The following is a 19797-nucleotide window of genomic DNA, read 5'->3' as shown; positions in this document are numbered from 1 at the left end:
CCAGACACAAATTAATTAGCAGAAAATGTAAATGGATTGTTTGTCCAGCTTGAAATGCACTTATCACAGTAAATAAAGTGAAATGCAAATAAATGCTGACACAGTAAACATATCATTTTTGTGCGCAGGGGAAGAGTTTCCACAATTTGACTAAATATTGTACAAAAGGAGACAACTTCAAAGATTGAGATGAAACATTAAAGCTGTAGTAACGTGCAGCAGAACGGATCCAAAGGTAAACATGTTCCCACTGAAAAACAGAGCTGTACTAAGCTGGAAGGTTTGTCTGTTCAAAGACAAAGTTTGGTTCATAGAAGATATTTTTTAAAAATGTGGCTGTTTTGGTCCAATTAGAAGTGGCCTACCATAACACAAACAAACAGCCTGGACTCATTAGTGACATCCATGTTCTGTGTTTTTTATTACAAAGTTACTTCATGGAGAGTCAGGATGTTGATTCTTATTTGATTTGAAGCAGCTTCATCTTGTTTCCTGGCAGAAAAAAAATCAAACAATTAGCGGATGAAAAATGTATGTTAATATACTGTATATATTTTCTGGTATCCTTACCTAGTCCTTTAAGAAATTTGTTCACTCCACTAGGCTCCGGCTCAGGGTACGAGTCCATGTATTCAGCCACTCTGGCCTCAAAGAGACCTGAGATAAAGAAGGAAAGTAGTCCAATTCATAAGAAACAGATTGTAACCCTCTGTACAGTTTGTAAACATTGCATGTGTGGTTTGATATGATTTAACACAGATCCATTTTCCTTTTTTTAAGTGAAACTACATTGAGACAAATATATGTCTGAATCAGTTTGACACTACAAGATTGTTATTACCTCTCCCTCCAGACTTGCGCAGCTCCTTGTCCTGAATGAAGCCAGCAAACATCTGAGTGTCCATGAAGAGCTGCAGGAACTGTCGGACCCCACGGGATGGGTGGGATTTACGGAAGCTGTCACGCTGAAGCTCTCTGCCTCCGTTGGACGACTCCACCATGTGGAGGGGGTAGTGGCCAACCAGCTCCACAAAGAATCGCACAAAGCCTTCTGACACCAGGGAGCTCAGGTCAGGCTCCTGGTCTGGAGAGAAGAAAGAACCCAGCAGAAAGGTTAGCATTTTTAAGTATCGCATGGTTTGAATAGTTAGTTTGTAATTGTTTAACAGAATACACTTAGAAAGCTTTTTAAAAAACAATTTCATCATCAGGAAAATTCTGGTCAGGATTATTGAAAGTGTGAATGTAAGGAAATACTGATCTTACATATATTTCTATAACAGAGATAATAGAGAAAGAAAGAAAGAGAGTCAGAGTGACTGAAGGTGGTGTCAGCACCAATCACTATTTCCCTTTTTTCTTGAGGTACACTAAATGCAGAGGAGAAATCTCAGTGAACGTGTATTTAACATGACAATAAATGTGATTGTTATTTTTACTAGGAATTAGGTGCATCAGTTATAAGTTGTAGTTGATTTGTTTAAAATGAAATCATAAGAATTAGTGGCATTTAATCATAAGTGATTTTAGGTTGACACAAAAACCTTTTCAATTGAAAATGTGTCATTCATTCACCTTCTACCAGTTCATCCATTATAGAAGGCAGCAGTCAAGTAAAAGTGTGAGGGCTGGAAGTTTAAGCATGAATGCATTCAGGTCAATCAAACATTTGTGTTTATTTAATTGTAGGTGGACAAAGTCAAACACAGTTGTTGCTTGTGAAGGAGACAAACCTCCACATGTGTATTCATCCTCCTGGCTCAGGATGTAGTCTCTGTCCTCCAGAATCTGCTGTAGCGCCGCCTGCAGTTTACTGGGCAGGATGCAGTCTTCATCGCCCATCTGTTGAACATCACAGCATTCAATACTGACTGACTGACTGACTGACTGACTGACTGACTGACTGACTGACTGACTGACTGACTGACTGACTGACTGACTGACTGACTGACTGACTGACTGACTGACTGACTGACTGACTGACTGACTGACTGACTGACTGACTGACTGACTGACTGACTGACTGACTGACTGACTGACTGACTGACTGACTGACTGACTGACTGACTGACTGACTGACTGACTGACTGACTGACTGACTGACTGACTGACTGACTGACTGACTGACTGACTGACTGACTGACTGACTGACTGACTGACTGACTGACTGACTGACTGACTGACTGACTGACTGACTGACTGACTGACTGACTGACTGACTGACTGACTGACTGACTGACTGACTGACTGACTGACTGACTGACTGACTGACTGACTGACTGACTGACTGACTGACTGACTGACTGACTGACTGACTGACTGACTGACTGACTGACTGACTGACTGACTGACTGACTGACTGACTGACTGACTGACTGACTGACTGACTGACTGACTGACTGACTGACTGACTGACTGACTGACTGACTGACTGACTGACTGACTGACTGACTGACTGACTGACTGACTGACTGACTGACTGACTGACTGACTGACTGACTGACTGACTGACTGACTGACTGACTGACTGACTGACTGACTGACTGACTGACTGACTGACTGACTGACTGACTGACTGACTGACTGACTGACTGACTGACTGACTGACTGACTGACTGACTGACTGACTGACTGACTGACTGACTGACTGACTGACTGACTGACTGACTGACTGACTGACTGACTGACTGACTGACTGACTGACTGACTGACTGACTGACTGACTGACTGACTGACTGACTGACTGACTGACTGACTGACTGACTGACTGACTGACTGACTGACTGACTGACTGACTGACTGACTGACTGACTGACTGACTGACTGACTGACTGACTGACTGACTGACTGACTGACTGACTGACTGACTGACTGACTGACTGACTGACTGACTGACTGACTGACTGACTGACTGACTGACTGACTGACTGACTGACTGACTGACTGACTGACTGACTGACTGACTGACTGACTGACTGACTGACTGACTGACTGACTGACTGACTGACTGACTGACTGACTGACTGACTGACTGACTGACTGACTGACTGACTGACTGACTGACTGACTGACTGACTGACTGACTGACTGACTGACTGACTGACTGACTGACTGACTGACTGACTGACTGACTGACTGACTGACTGACTGACTGACTGACTGACTGACTGACTGACTGACTGACTGACTGACTGACTGACTGACTGACTGACTGACTGACTGACTGACTGACTGACTGACTGACTGACTGACTGACTGACTGACTGACTGACTGACTGACTGACTGACTGACTGACTGACTGACTGACTGACTGACTGACTGACTGACTGACTGACTGACTGACTGACTGACTGACTGACTGACTGACTGACTGACTGACTGACTGACTGACTGACTGACTGACTGACTGACTGACTGACTGACTGACTGACTGACTGACTGACTGACTGACTGACTGACTGACTGACTGACTGACTGACTGACTGACTGACTGACTGACTGACTGACTGACTGACTGACTGACTGACTGACTGACTGACTGACTGACTGACTGACTGACTGACTGACTGACTGACTGACTGACTGACTGACTGACTGACTGACTGACTGACTGACTGACTGACTGACTGACTGACTGACTGACTGACTGACTGACTGACTGACTGACTGACTGACTGACTGACTGACTGACTGACTGACTGACTGACTGACTGACTGACTGACTGACTGACTGACTGACTGACTGACTGACTGACTGACTGACTGACTGACTGACTGACTGACTGACTTTTTACATACCTGAATCTCAAATTTATCAGCACACAGATCCACTATGAGCACCTGCAAGTACAAAGCATCAAATCAATCACAGTTACACATTGAGTTCACTTCATCATCAGCCAATACCACTTAACAAATGCTAATCTTTAACCTATTTAAACCATTGTTCTCCAACATTAATGTAACACTAATACTGTCTTAAATCCACACACAGCACAGCATTTTAACAACCTTATCCAATATTTCCAGACTTCTGACCCACCTCCTCAATGGGAAGCTCCAGCAGCTGTGGGAGGCAGGGCGCCAATACCCCAATAACAAACGGAGTTGGGGAGCAGCTGATGTCCAACATACTGGCCGGTAACACAGGTATAAAAGTGTGCTGCCAGGTGAAGGGATACAGAAGAGCCAGTGCTGCATGGCCACACCGAGACAACACACTGTAGAGTACAGAAAATGATTAACAAACATCAGTCTTCAGAATATTCTTTCTGGATTGCATGTAAGGGGAAAAAAATGTCATAGGCTTCAAACTACTTCTGATGGGACTGTACTTTAGAGTACCTAGAACTGTGGCACACATTACAGGTGATGTGTTCATTAACAGACCCTACTTGTTTACATGTTACTCACTAGGTTCTACAAACACAGCATGTTTTGTTAGGTCAGTCTAAAGCACTTTAATTAAATCTATTATTAAATTCCATACATGACAAATGTTTCGTTGTACCCTGTATTACAATGACAATAAATACTATTCTATTCTATGATCTGTGCTGCGTAATTCTTCTTAAAAACCATACCCATTCTGTTTTAATTTCCAATTTAAGTTACTTTTCAAAACCCTTGCAATGACTCCCTGAAAATGTTATTAAATCCATGTCGCTGCCTGGATGACATCTGCCGCTTCAATAATTACAGAGAAACACTAGAAGTCAAATGAGTCATATCCCAATGAACAAACGCCCACTTCAACAAAAGTCCAAGTGGTCAAATTTTGGGGCAATTTTATTTTCAAATTTGTATCTAGTCTGCGTGTTTCTCATGGAATTTTCAGATTTTTTCTCAAAGTTTTATTTTGTCTACATGTTTCTCATTAAAACACAACAATTTCATAATTTTTTTAAGTTTTCACGAAATACCTATGACTAAAACTTACGTGATAAATTAGGATTTTGCCCAAAAATCTAGAAAAAGATCTTTTAGAAAATTCCTCAAAATGCTCTTATTTCATGAGGAACATGCAGACAAGGTAAAACTTTGAGAAAAAAAAAATGCCCAAACAAACCCAGCAATTTTTTTTTCCTGGACCCGTTACTGAGACTCTGTGTCTCTCATAAAGAGAACGAGGACACTGAGGTAAAGTACAAAGAGATAATAATACCACTCTTGTGGGATGTCATCAAGCACTGACTATTGCAGCATATGGTGTTTTTTTTAAAAGCCTACATTAATATTCTAACACTAGTGGCCGTATATCCCATCGGGGGTTGTGTGCATATTTGAGTGATGCTGGTACCTGAGTTTGTCAGCGATGAAGATAACTCTCCTCTCCAGCAGAACGGAGGCGAACACTTGCAGGAGTCTCCCTACACTGAGACACTGGAGCAGGCAGTTGAAGTCCACGTGCTCTAATCTGGAGTCCACTGGTCGACACAGGGTCAGCACCTGGGAAAAAAAAAAATCAGCCAAACACCGTAAATTCATGTGAAGAATGCTTGTCTGACTACACTTTTTTTGGCTGAATCACACTATTATTAATATCATTAGTTAAAGGTAAAGAATTACCAAATAAGTTAAATAAAACCAGTTACTCCTGATCTTTCAGCAATAAAACTCAACTGCCATTCAAACAGGAGAGGAGCTCAAGGTGAATCTTCCGTATTATAGTATTTTAATTAAAAATGTATAAAATAAACATTTTTGACAATAAATGTAATTTTGTACCGTTTTGAGTGAGAAGATTTTATAAAGATGCCAAATAAGTGATATACCTTGATATGATTATCAAAATAGGGCATTATTTTTTTTTGTTGGACAATTGGAAGTGTACAGCTCACCATGGGTTAGCTGTGGACCAACTTGAACAAGTATAATAATAATAAAAAACGAATACATCAAAGTGAGCTGATTCTTCAAATGACTAGTTTTGCAGTACTGACCAACCTTGTTACAGTAAACTTCAACATATACAAAGCTGTTCTTACTTGCACCCTCAAAGCCAAAATAGCTATTCCTTTTGTTTACACAGATAACTTCCTACTCTGAGTCACCCTGACAACACAGAGAGGAGCAGTTAGAGGAAGCAGACTACTAATTAACATTTCCTCTTTTCGGTTTCAGGATTACCTCATTCCCAGACCCGGGGAGGAAGCTTTTAACGGTGACTGTTCTTCCAGGGGCAGGAAACGGGGCTTCCATCACACTACGCATAAAAGGATAAACCAGAGCTGGAGAAATCTCCCTGCGCCTCTCCACTTCTTCCAGAATCTAGAGTGAGAGTTCAAATACAGCATTGTGTAAAACGGCAGCCTTTCTCCACATATTCACAGTTACTGTTGGTGCAGTTATTCAGCCAACTGGTAGAAGGGTGGGGACCCACTGCTGCACACACACAGTCTACAAACACACCCAGTCATTGTTCAGATTATCTTGTAGTGTAGCTTAATTCCATCTCAACACATGCAATGGACAAAGGGCGGTCCGCCCAGAGAGAACCACGTGGTCACTTTACCTTTGCAAAAAGGTTGAAACAGCCCAGCTTGCTGACAATACAGTGGACTTCAGGAAGGCGCTTCCCCCTTCCACTGGGCTGAAAGACACGGGTGAAATGGATTTATTAATATCAACTACAGCATGGAATGTTCCTTAGTCTCAGATACATGTTTTTAAATTGTTACTTGAGAAATGTCAATTAATAAAATCATCATTCATCCCAGTTAAGACTCATTTTATCTGGTACAGCTGTGATTCAGTATGGACACCAATAACCTGGGGGAACACACTCGTCTGCCTCATTTCATCCTTATGTTGTAGAAAAAGGAACAATGTAATGCTCCTTCAGCTCCTGTGTGTTTGCCAGCTGCTCAATTCTAAATAAGTCCAGGTAATCCATTGTAGAATATAAGTAAGGTCTAACTCGAGCTTTCTGCTTCAAATATCTCATAGAGCTGCCACATTTTCTAGAGGCTTGTAAAAGGCTGAGGTTCAGTTTATACTATAATAAAAGGGCAACCTCATCTTAGGCTATTGTACGTGCATTCTTAAAATGTCATTCCAGACCAATAGTAGGGGGATTGCAACATTTACAAGAAGAAGCAGATGTAAACAAAATGAGTAAAAACAATGGCAACACCATGATGAAAGACAAAGACAGAGTTCCTTTGTTTGCCTTATGTCTAACACAAATAGCAATTTTGTTTGTACCAGCTTTGACCGGGACAGAAACTAGGCCGGAGGGATACATTTATTTGACACACAGAGCACGTGGTTAGGCCCAAAAACCTGGTGCAGAATCGAAATTCTCAACTGCATGTGTGTGTCATGAGATTGTTTAGTTTTCCAGCTGAAAAGATTTAAACCGGTGGACCTCTTTGGACACACAGATGCAGACGATACAGACCAGATATGAGAAGGAACCGATCATTTCTATGTCTATGAAAGTAGAAGTAAATTTAAAAAACTAAATTTCCTAAACAGGAACACAGATATTTACAGCACATTTACTGTAAGCCCAAACCAAACAGTTTTTAAAGTTGTCCTGGAGAGACCCTGAACACTATTAAGAGGGAATGGAGAAATTCAAAAATTCTTCTTGCTCTCTGTCATTGATGCAGAAGTTGTACAGTTGCTCCGTGATTCACATCTCCTCGGAGATATTGAGTAAGCACAAGGCTGACTGCCATCATGTCTCTCTCTGTCTCTCTCTCTCTCTCTCACATACACACACACACACAGGTGAGACAATGACTGAGATGCTGAATATAAGCTCATTCACACTCACCAGGATTTTGCGACAATAACAAAACCAGCGGCTGCCATCTTCCCCGGTGAGGACGAACGAGAAAGTCTCACTGAAAACACGAGAAAACAAAGTGGCTCTTTAATGCACTAATTAAAAATGTTTATCTGTGCGGACATTTTGGAATGAAAAACTGCCAAACTGGAGAATGAAAAAATAGTCTTTCTTCTTCTAAAATCGTATGCTATATTAAAAACATCCTCAGAGAAAATTAACTAAAATATAAAATGTTTGTCATAATTGTGAGGGGGTGCACATTCTCTGGAAATATTTGTCCCATTCAATCATTGAAAGCACACAGAAAGAAAGTCAATAAACAGCTGCATCTTCTGTTCATTTCAACTGAAGGCAGAGTAGCAGTGTAAGCTGAAAATCATGGCCCTCAATACAACAATGAACCTTATCAACTGAAAAGTAATGAGGCCCTGTAGCCCATAGCAATCAAAGATTTAATTAAATCAGATGAAACATTAATTATCACTGTGGGGTATTCATGTTGTCAACAGAGTTATATGGCTCGGAGCTGACAGCTGAGGATGTAAAAGGAAAAGAGGAAATGGGGAGATTAAACATAACACAAAGGATAATTACGGAGCCAAATCGCTGTCTAAATACTGTAGATGGTACAAATGTGAAGACAGTGAATTTGTGTGTGCAGTGACAACACAATAGTGACAAAAAAGGATATAAAAGGATATAAATTAATGATTTTAAAAAGCAACACAGACAACCAGCATGATTGTAAAATTCCCCATAAACATCAATGAGACTATAAGCAGACCTGGGCATGTGTGCAGAGGGCTTCCAGTCCAGTGAGTCAGGGAAGCAGAACTTTGGAATGACCTTCAGCTGGTCTTCAGCCTCTTTGGAGACCCGAGAGGACTTCTCAAACTGGAGAAACAGGAGTCTGATTATTTAAAACAGTGTTCTGTGACAGACTTCTGAATATACAGAATAGAGTTAGGATGTTCAAATGTGACAGTAACGCAACGTTAGAAGATGCTAATGTTACTGCAAAGGTTCTTACTAACCATTTTGGGGAACTGTTGCGTTATTTCAGGGGAGTAGGTGTTTTCTGAGGAGCTCTTTCTCAGTGACACCACCACAAAGATCTGGAAGAGCTGCTGCTGCTGGAGCTGAATGAGGTCTCTCTCCAGGGTGCGGTAGCCCGGACGGCGTTTCAGCGTAGACTGGATGTAAACTGATCTCCTAGAGCCAGCTAAGGAACACACAGTGAAGTGATTAGAGCAGTGCTTATGTTGAACAAACAGGATTCAGTCCAGCATTACAGGAACAATTTAGGGCAATGAAAATACACACTGTGCATATATCAAATATCTGTGTCACCTCCTGCAAAGAGGGGAGTTTCTTGGATGATCTGAAAAAGCACGGTTCCCAGAATGTGGAATGAAACAATTGAGTATTTGTACAAGTATTTTTGTCTAATACCTGGGCTATTGACATCCAAACTGTCTCAAAAGGCAGTAAGCAAATATTCCCTTAAAATAATGTTATAGAGAGGTTTAGTAAAGGCCTGTGATAATAACACATTTTGCTAGGCAATATAATGACCCACAAATTAATGCTGCAACGTAACTTTAAATTGCTCCTCAAACAGGCTCACTTTCTGCACTGTGTATTCTAGCGGCCCTGCTTCTCCTCACAGAGACAAAGAGTGGATGATTGACAAGAGGGTTCCCTCCTTCTATTCCACTATGGAGCAAATGCACCCAGGTGCTGCAACCAATGCAGGAACCCTCTTGGTATAGTATCAAAGCTATACATAGGTAGGGCTGATACCCTCACAAATAAACAGTAAATGTTCTGCATTCCAAGTACTATAAAGCATGACATTTTCCAGCCAGCATGTTGTATGGAGAATGCTGCCTGAAATCATGTCAGGTCTTCTGATGCAGCTCTAGTCACAGTGGTAAGTCCCCATATCTGCAGCAGCAAATAATATTAAGTACAAATGTGAGGACTTGTATCCTCTTTCACTTGGTCGCATTTAGCAAACTCTTATTTAAGAGGCTAAATCTGACATTAAAGGCCAAAGGCATTGTGGCACGATTGAAAATTTTAAATAAAGATTTGGTATGTTCAATTACAATATTTGGTGAATTTTGTGTTGATTTGCTATTTGTGTCGACTTCAGACATTAATTTAAGCAATTTGGGTAACTTATCAATCATTAGGTCAACTATAATTAAATCAAACTTATTTTAATAGTAATGCTTTTAAGAAAATGACCTGTGTATCACATGCACAACATAGCTCCTTAAATATCTTAAGGATTACTCCAAGTTAGCAGAGAATTAGCTAACCATTTGATTTTAAGACAAATACGACACAATAGCTTAGGGCTAGACAGTAAATAAAAAACAGTTGGAAAACAAACTGAACAGAAACCTATTTAAAATTTAAAGTAAGCTAAAAGATGATTGACAAAATACCTTAAATAATTGTCCTACAACTGGATGTTTTTGATCTACTAAGTAAAAAAATAGACTGACTAATGTTTGTCTGAACTGGACAGTAACAGATAGAATTTGTAAATATAGAAAAACTGTGAAGAAAATGTATTGTACAAGAACATACACATGGTTTTACTATGGCGCTACCTTTGGTGTTGTCCTCGGGGTCACTCTCTGTGCCGCTGGTCTCCTCTGTTGATATGAATTATAGGAGAGAGACATGAAGGAGCAAACACTGAAAAAACAAACAAACTGGAAGCCATAATCAGATGCAGACAGTGAGCCTTGTTTTATAATCAACAGCTTTGCCTACTGCAGCTGGTCCCATGCGGTGTATACCATCAACGGCTCGGTATTTCCACCAAGAAGCTCAAGTTAATCTTAGTGAAGTGTTGATGTGGGTGACATTTGGTCATCTGTGCGTGTGTGTACCTCTCACTGAGACTCCCTGGTTCTTCACTCTCTTCCTCCCTCGCTTGTCGTCAAAGATGGTCTCGATCTTGCTGACATACTGCGTAGTAGGACACACATACACAGATGCTCTTCAGCCCCGTAATTTCCCAGCCATTACTGAATGATGATTACAGGGAATCATAATATAACAGCCTCTAAAGACATGATTATATTATAGGTTTTCTTCACCCCTACATTCCTGCATTCTTCAGTTAATGCACTGGAAGAAAATAACTGTACATTGAACACGGGCGCTGCACGTATACAGTACATGAAGGTCAAATATATTCAGGGCACTGCAAATATAAATTTATGTAGCAGGATATAGAAAAATAAAACATGCTGAGGTTAATGATATCACAGGCACATTCATAAATACTCATACAGTAGAAATAACCTTTACCTCCAAATTCTGCAGAAACTATAGAATGTTTGGCAAATCATTGGACTTTGTAAAGTCAGGGTTTACATGTAGTGAAACACCAACACCAAAAATGATTCACAGTTGCACTTTTCCAACTAGCTCATCCAGACTTCAATAAAACTAAACTCAAAATGGTCCTAAATCCATGAAATGGAAATGCTTTTATGTGATTAGTCAATCTAGTCGGTGGGAAGAACTTACATCCTCTGAGGTCCCCTCAGGACTTTTGGAGACTATAGGAGTATGGAGTCAAACCCCACGATGGATTTTTATATATCAAATGTAACTCCAATTTAGGAAATTTAGAGCAAAAAGCTGTAAGGCATAACATAGCTTTTCCGTTATAAGGATTTCATATTTTCGGTAACTCAATAGTCCACCAAGCACTTTCACATGTCTGCCTGTGCTCTGACAGCCAGTTACACCAGACCAGACCACGAAGACAGTATTCAAGTCAAGATGTGGAAACAGGATGGAGGATAAACACCTCTTCTTCTTACTGTCATCAGTGTACCTGTCTGCTGTCTAAATTCAGGTCAAGGACTTTCCACCAGCATTTTTTTCTTCTTGCTAAGATCCTGCTAATAAATACCCCAGCTACACACGAACATCACACATGCTTAAAAAAATGAATAGTTGCTTTTCTTAAGAAACTACAAAGGGATTTCATTTCATATGATAATGTATCTAGTTAATACGATACCTTTTTGTCAAAATTCCTCCATGTCCAATTTCTTTCCACTGCCATGGTTATTGAGTTCATGCCTTTTGTCCAACTTTCAAGTCACACTCATCGTCATCTATTTATCGCTATCTATTTCTTCCAGTGTCTTCTCCTTCCTGCTCAACATAACTCCACCCAGCATGACATTATACATTGTTTTACTGTACTATTTATGTATTAGCGATCCCAGTATTAAGACCAGTCTCTAGAACTCACTCACTTGTGGCATCAACAGGGTTCTTTGAGGGTTTCTGGAACAAGGGGGTGCGACGGGTTTGGGACTTTCTAAGGTTTTGGATGTTGCTTGGGAGTTTTTCCACTCCACTCTGCTGCCATAACCTTGTAATGTCTGAGGCTTAGGAGGCAACTGAAAGACAAAAAACTGTCACATTACAATTGGGGCTCGAATAACTACATGATCCTAATAATTATATATTACAGTTCATTAAACTACTTCCTTCTTCCTGCTTCACATTTAATGGTGAAGTAAGAGGAAAATGTCCTTATTTTACCTTGGGCCTTGAAGTGGGTAGACACATGGGGGAATGCTTCACATCTTCATAAGGGTCATCTCTGGTCACATCACCTGGAGGAAGAAAGAATGCTGTAGAAATGTAGGCTGAAAGTTTGAAATATTTTTCTTCTACAACTGTTGCGATCACAAGAACAACTCACAGGCTATGTCCTCATAAATACTGTCATCAGAGTAGGCATGGTACAGCCCTGAACGCCTTGCCTCTACTCCCAGGGTGCCTTGCTTTCCCGTCAGACGAGCTGCATCCTCATATTCGAAGGACTTCCTGTGGCAGGTAAGGAAATAAGGAAAGTGAGACAGAAAGGGCAGCATGCTTTTATTTACATTTCTGCCTAGAGTGAAACCAATGAGCCAAAACAATAATCAAAGTATTGATAAGAGACACTTGGAGGACACAGTGAGCGTGTGGGTTAAACTGCTAAAAGGAAATGACTCAGTATGTAATACAGAAAATTGTAAAACAAAAAAATGTAAGCGCATTGCAAATTTTAAACAGAATAGTTGTATTTGAATACAACGTGCACTCTCTGTGTGGAAGTAAGTGCCACTCACCAGTATTCAAGTAAACTGTCCATATTTTAACCAATTTTCCTCCGTAAGTCCACAACACACAGCATAAACACACAGCACAAAGCAGCTCAACAATGACACAAACGGTGAGGAGGTTCATGTCATGTGACTGTTTTCCTTCCAATCATGGCCATGGTATAATGACACATGCAGTGAATGGTAGGACTAGTTCAACAATGTAGAACAGCTCTGACACTGAGAAAACAGGTCACATGCCAAGTGTGGGAGAAATGTTAGTAAAAAAAAAAACCAGACAATTAGAATACCAATATGAAATGTTTAGTATATCAAATCAAGTCTTCTAGTTTTTTCTTTTATTTGTCTGTACTCATTATTTTTTCCAGATCTTATACTCAGAACAATTAGAGACAGTAATGAGTGACGGTAATATAACAATCAGGGAGGTGTCAGGTGGTCAGGTTACAAAATGAATCATGTCTTTTAAGACAGAGGTGTACACAGTAATGTGTGTGTGTGTGTGTGTGTGAATATTACTTCTTCAGTATTCAACTGGTTTACCTCCCTGTTACCTCACTGGGTCAGGAATCAGCCCACAGTGGGAAACTGAATTTTATTGCTTATACACATAGAATTTATAAGTTACTGTGAATCTGGCCGTGTATTGTGTGGTGAGATTTTCTTTTATATATATCAGACCATGCACTTCGGCAGATTTATGCTAAATCATTGTTGTTGTTGTTTTGGCAGACAGATGTGTCTTAGGCTGATAAAGGTTTAAGGCTATACACACAAATTTAAGTCACTGCAGAGTTCTACCAAAAACCACTGGGTGAGCCTGTGTTTGTGTGTGGGGGTGTGCAGATGATGACCAGAGACTAGTGTAGCTAAGGAACTAGGCCACATCCATACAATAGAGAACAATGCTGGCAAATATTAAGTGACATTACAACTGGGCCTTGGCCAGCTGTAACAGCCAGAGAAGGCCTCTCCTCGAAACGGATTTGAAACATTCTGCAGTCTCAGACGGTCAGCAGACCAATGTATAGTTAAAGGTCTAAGGTCATACTAAATGCTGCTCCTGCAGCTACAGCTTTTATTTACCTATTCAGTGCAGCTTCTTTTAATGGTAGAAAACAACTATTCATTTACGTATTTACTGTGATAAAAACCAATAGACAGTCTGTCCTCTAAACATTTAAGATGAGCAACTATTGCAAAGACATGCTGTGATAGGTGTATTGAGCCATATGGAGGTCAGAAGGGCAAGGAGAGCAAGGGCAGTATGGAAGCTTTGCTGCATTTACTGGCAAATGATTATCAGCTTAAGATACAATATCAGAACAATAAAAAACACAGTATTAAATGAAACGTGACACCAATGTTTAGACCAACCTGTTCTTTTTGTGCCTCGTCAGCCCATTGGTCTTTGTACCAGGATGTGGAGGAGGGGGGAAGTTTGGTGGCTTAGCTATCCTCCGTCTGCTTGAGTCAGAGTTGATAACACAAGACGTAGCTTTTTCCAATTGCACTGTGTGCCCTGAGTGGTTGTTCGGTCCACTATACTGGAATGTCCGCTGAGGTTTTGGAGGAGCCTGGGGTCCACCAGAAAAACCTCTCCCTTTCTCCCAGAGCAGTCTGTCTCCCTCAAGCTTACGCCAAAAACCCCGTGAAGTGTAGAAGTTCCCTGCAGGCATGTTGTCTTCCAGGTCATCAGTCGACAGAGGTAGAGGTTTAGAAATAGCTTCAACATCTAAGATGCAATCTATTTTCTGAGCATCAATGGTACTGATGGTTTGATTTCCTGTAGAGTTGTCTACTTTAGGAAATTGCAATGTTCGTGCTGTAAACTGTTTATTTAGTTGGGGTGTGGGGGAAAGTCCTGTTGAAGGTCTCTGCAGTGGTTCAGATTTTCTAAAGCCAACCAAATGTCCTGTATTTGCTGAACATTCCCGAAAATCTAGAGCCAATGTTTTAACTTTTGAAATATTGGGTTTTGAGCTACCACTGGGGAACCCATTGCCATGCTGATCTCCAGAAAGACTTGGAGATACAGGCGGAGTGTGAGCTTTCACTGCAACACTCGGGCTGCTGCTCTGCTGACTGAGAACTTCCCACTGGGAGATCTTCTCCCTGATATTAATGCGTTGCTCCTTAGAAGGGGGTCTGCCAGACTGAGGGCCCTGCCAGGCTACAGTGGCCCCCTTCTGCAGTCGCTCAACCTCCCCCCACCCAGCCAGCATTGCTGGGAGGCAGGTTGAGGTAGGTGTCAGCACAGTCACTTTTCCTTGAGGAAATTCATTGAGGGTTTCCTACACACACCAACTGGTAGTCAGGCAGAGATACAGAGATGAGAAGTAAGCGCAGCTTCTTCCCACGAGTTTTGTCTTCAGAGGTCCTTCTGCACTGTTGTTTGCTAGGACAGCGTCATTTTCCAGTTGTCTCCTTTTGTAAACAACCTAAACAGACAAGGGTCAAGACAGAAACAATCAGTCACTTGTGAACAAGTCCAGACAAAGCAGTGCAGGATCAAAAAGACATTGGTTACTTTTCAAAAGTCAAACAAGTCAAGTGGTCTGAGGTGAAGGAAGGGACAGATAAGATGATAAGGAAGGATAAGCTTCTGTCATGTCAGTTTCCAAAAATAAATTCACAAAGAAAAAGGAAGCAAGGACGCTGGATCATAGTTAAGGACAACTGTGTGCTGCTTTTGAGTCAGTTTTCTCCAAAACTGTTGTCCTAAACTGGAGAACTAGCCAATTGAAAATTCCTATGATACAGCAAAGCGTTAAATCTAATTCAGCGATCTCACAGAAACTGTCTTTCACATAAGTTTTTTTAACTTTGAGTCATTGAAAAAAAAGTCTTTGGAAGCACATAAAATTGTAGCCACTAAAGAGACCGCAGTCATAATTAGGTGAATTAGTGACATCATTTTAAACCACACCTTCCCAGGGAGTATAATAAAACTGTTTAAATGGTTGTAAAAATTTATCAAAGTTAATTATATTCAGCTGTTTCTAGATAGTGGTGTACATGAGTCTTAATCAACCCCAGTTTTGTGTTTTTCCTAATAAAGGGTGTAGATTCTAGAATTGTTGTGTTTTTGTCTGTGTAACCAGAGGTTTTAATTTTGTTGTTTAGGTTGTATGGTTAGGTCTGGGCTATTGTGAAAAATGAAAATAAAGAAATAACAATTATACCATAAGTTTTACAAGATTTATATTTTCTATTTTTAAAAGTATTTACCTTAAAGTAGACAAGTGTAAAAAATAAAGGGGGAGAAATAAAAATGTGGGTTGTGCAAGATTTACACAAGTATAAATGCTGTAAAACAGACAGATTGATATAAAGTGCTTCAGTGAATGCAGCTGCACACGGACAGTAAAATCCCTGAGTCAACATTGAGGTAGTGACTGTACACTGTTGTACAGCTGCTGCCTTTCTGGAACCAAACCATTTGGACACGTTGCACATTAGGACTGGGACTGGGAAGAATCCGGAGAAGGGGAGAAGTTGTAAAGTTCCACTGCACAGCTCATGATCACAATAACATTATGTGCTGCATTCCAATAAAAGTGCAGGGAGGTTGGGAATAAATTCAACTAGAGACACTCAGTCTGTCAGTCATGAAAGTGAATCCTTTGTTTGGTTTGACCTACATCATATAAGTGTGCAGTCGATTATGGCTGCAGCAACTTCAGACCGTGCAATAACAATGACATTAGTCCAAAATTGACCCCCTTGCATGAGTTGTCTTAGTGTGGTGTTATACAGGAAAGAATGAGTTGTATGTGTAGTTGAAACGAAACCAAATCTGTATCAATGTGATAAAATTTAAAAATATATCCACAACAGCAATTGTGATATGACGTGACAAAGCCACAAGGCAAGTCAAAATAATTTCCACTGATGTTTATTTGGCTGTCTTGTATGTATTAAGTGAAACTCCCTGACTCATCTATGGAGAAACCAGACATGAAACCCATGAAGCTGGATTGTTGCTGCCATTAACTTGACAGTTGAATTAAACATAATAGTACCTCAAACCAACCACAAAACACACCCCTGAAGTAGCACGGCATGACACAACATGCAGCAGGTAAACCGGTGTGGCTTTGCCATGTACTGAAACCATTAAAGCTCTTTTAAAAGAAAAATGTTGCTTTGCTAAACACTTGCACAAAAACCACTGTGCAAAACAAGACAAACAAAACTAAAATCGTCATAAAGTGTTAGACCAAGTAGAATGCATTTTTATATAGCATGTAAATAAATGACTGAATGGTGGACTATATAAATTGACAAGTTTGACCTGTAGTGAAATTCCTCAAAATTTGTCCTTAATTTAGAGAATTCAAACCTTACATACGAAATGCCAATACGAACTTGAACATGTAAAACAATCACAGACAAAACTGTGAGACAAGTAATGCATATTTTTCAATTAAAAACAAAGTGAAACTTAAAAATAGGAGCAAAAAAACATAATATTATATATAATATTTTGGTTGTTAAGGTATTCACCCATTACAACTATTGATGTGGCTGTAGAACCAACCACATAATTTGATAACCCCCAGCGATTAGTAGTCAGTAAACACTAAAGAAGACACTAAATCTGCCCAAATAACATTCAAATGTGTATGATTTGTTTTGCAAATTACTGAATTGCATCTGACAACAAAGAGCTGGTCCATAGAGAACTCACAAAAAAACTGCTTCATTTTAAAAGGAATTGCTAAAAATTTCCAAAAGCAATAAAAACACCACAGAAGTCATTAAGAACAGTAATATACAGCACGACAGCAGCACAACACTGAACCAAAGGTCTCCCAGAAATCAACAGACAACACAACACCAAAACTGCATGGAAGCCAACTGTATTACATCAATTAGTTAACTGCACAGTTTTTATTGCCAGGAACTAGTGGCTCCTTCCAAGTAAATCACCCACGTTCTTCATTTGTCTGGACTGTGAGAAATTATTGCAAGAACTTAGAAGCCTTTTTGTAAGGCATCAGAGCCCAGCGGAACACTGCGAAAAGGTATATCAAGTTTCCTAAAAGCATGTGGAAAAATTTGTGATGGTCTGATGAGACCAAGACTGAACTCACAAGACTGAGAGGTAAACATGGCACAAAATAACAGCGCACATCAACAAAATGCACCATACACAACAGGGAGCATGGTGCTGGCAGTGTCATGGTTTAGGGCTGTTTTCTCCTCAACCAAAATTACAGGATTTGTATAAATTACTTTAAACAAAACTAAAAAAACTAAAAACAAAAGTTAGAAAATTAGCCAATCAAATCAAAATCTGTTGTTACCCGTCAAGGATAGTGCAGAGAAGATCACCTGACACTGACTGGAGTGGCCAAAAAATGCCACTTAGATCACAAATCAACACATGCAGTTTTGAAAACATTCCTTCACAAAAAGCCAATATATGTGTTACTAGTGTTACTGGTGGCCAACACCCATTCAACACTATCATATAGTGTTATATATAGGTACTGGTCTGGATTCTGCTTATATATGGCAAAGAGCAAAGTATAATACGTTTTACATCCCAGGTGCAACAGAAGGAATGGATCTCTGGTCTTTGGTTAATCATCCATTGGACTGTTGTACCTAAACATGGCAACACCTGCAGTTAACTCCTGGCTTTAGGAATAACTATAAGGTCAATGAGATTAGCGTACATTGGTCTGTGACTTACATTATCCTGCTTTTAATTTGTGCTTTAACTGCACTGTGGATGCAGCAGAACTAGATGCTGAAATCACTATCAGCATCCAGAGGCCTTTCAGAAAAGAGACTATCTGTCTAGTGTAAAGCCTACTGTAAAATATATGGAATTCCATGACACCTCCAACTCAGCCTGAAGTCAACTGTAATTCGGTTTAAACAATAGGCCAAAAATAATTTACTGTACACATTAAGATTACATAATTCTCTGTACAGCGATGGCTGTCAATCGTTAGCTACAAAGACATTGTCTTTAAATGTTAATAATGGTCAAATATCTACCGTATAGTTTCGTATGTGTATGCCTAAATGAACATATTGACCCATCAATGTGAAAACAGCTCTATATTATTTTATTTAAACAATTACCTCTTCACTTACAATTAGATAAATTAAATTAGCAATATTTCCAGCTGAATTTGGTGCTATACGTAATTGAGAGAGCGACTTGAGCGAGATTATTGCATAGATGTAAACCAAACAAATCGATTTTTTAAAAAATTGGCAGAAACATCCCCCATTGGAAAGTTTGTTAGTTGATATGTAGTCTGCCAACAAAAAGTATCAAAATAACTGAGATAAAAAATACTTACAGTTGCACGTGATGCCTCTCGTAGAAAATGCACCCAGTAGTTCAAAGTGTCGAGAAGCAAAGTTTTCTCATTTTTCTCGTTTCAGTTAAAAGTGTTGTTTTGTTTAAAAAAGTAGAACTCCATCGGCTCGCAGTTTTCAACGCTGTGGAACGGTTAGCAATGTGAGATATATCCAGCGTAACGTAACTATTTTAGCCATGCTGCAAATTACAAAGAACTTATAAAACAACAAAAAATCTTGGTCCAGTTTAAAACGTCTCATCTACTTGTGTCTTGCAATTGCGTCAAAAACAACAAAGAAAGTGTTTAGGAGTGAGTGAGCAGTAAAGCGGAACACTCCTAGCTCCACTCCTCAGGACGGTTACCATCTAGTTGAACCTAGGAAATACAAACAACTTCCGGTAGCCATTTCAAAATTACACATGGGGTTAGCGCTAGTAACGCAATATGAAAAAGAATTGAGGGGGCTGCGATAACGGGGGCTTAAAATAACAAATACATGCATTTTTATTA

The 19797-nt window shown here is 40.0% G+C and overlaps 1 protein-coding gene across 1 annotated transcript; it reads right to left on the bottom strand.

The window, feature by feature from the left end:
* Positions 1–131: 131 nt before the first annotated feature.
* dennd2c (DENN/MADD domain containing 2C) lies at positions 132–19676 on the bottom strand. The gene is made up of 19 exons (XM_025059748.1): positions 19285–19676; positions 14336–15399; positions 12553–12677; positions 12390–12463; positions 12098–12244; positions 10709–10787; positions 10424–10468; positions 8834–9021; positions 8584–8693; positions 7785–7854; positions 6516–6593; positions 6131–6271; positions 5301–5449; positions 4044–4221; positions 3800–3841; positions 1734–1842; positions 842–1084; positions 571–657; positions 132–492 (listed from the first exon to the last, which is right to left on the bottom strand). Exons 2-19 carry the CDS (start codon positions 15181–15183, stop codon positions 461–463), a joined length of 2745 nt encoding a protein of 914 aa, XP_024915516.1. The 5' UTR covers positions 15184–15399; positions 19285–19676; the 3' UTR covers positions 132–460.
* Positions 19677–19797: the final 121 nt, after the last annotated feature.

The sequence above is a fragment of the Cynoglossus semilaevis genome, chromosome 10, assembly GCF_000523025.1.
Source record: "Cynoglossus semilaevis isolate Cse_v1.0 chromosome 10, Cse_v1.0, whole genome shotgun sequence".
NCBI lineage: Eukaryota > Metazoa > Chordata > Actinopteri > Pleuronectiformes > Cynoglossidae > Cynoglossus > Cynoglossus semilaevis.
This window is presented reverse-complemented; position numbering and strand designations above follow the sequence as displayed.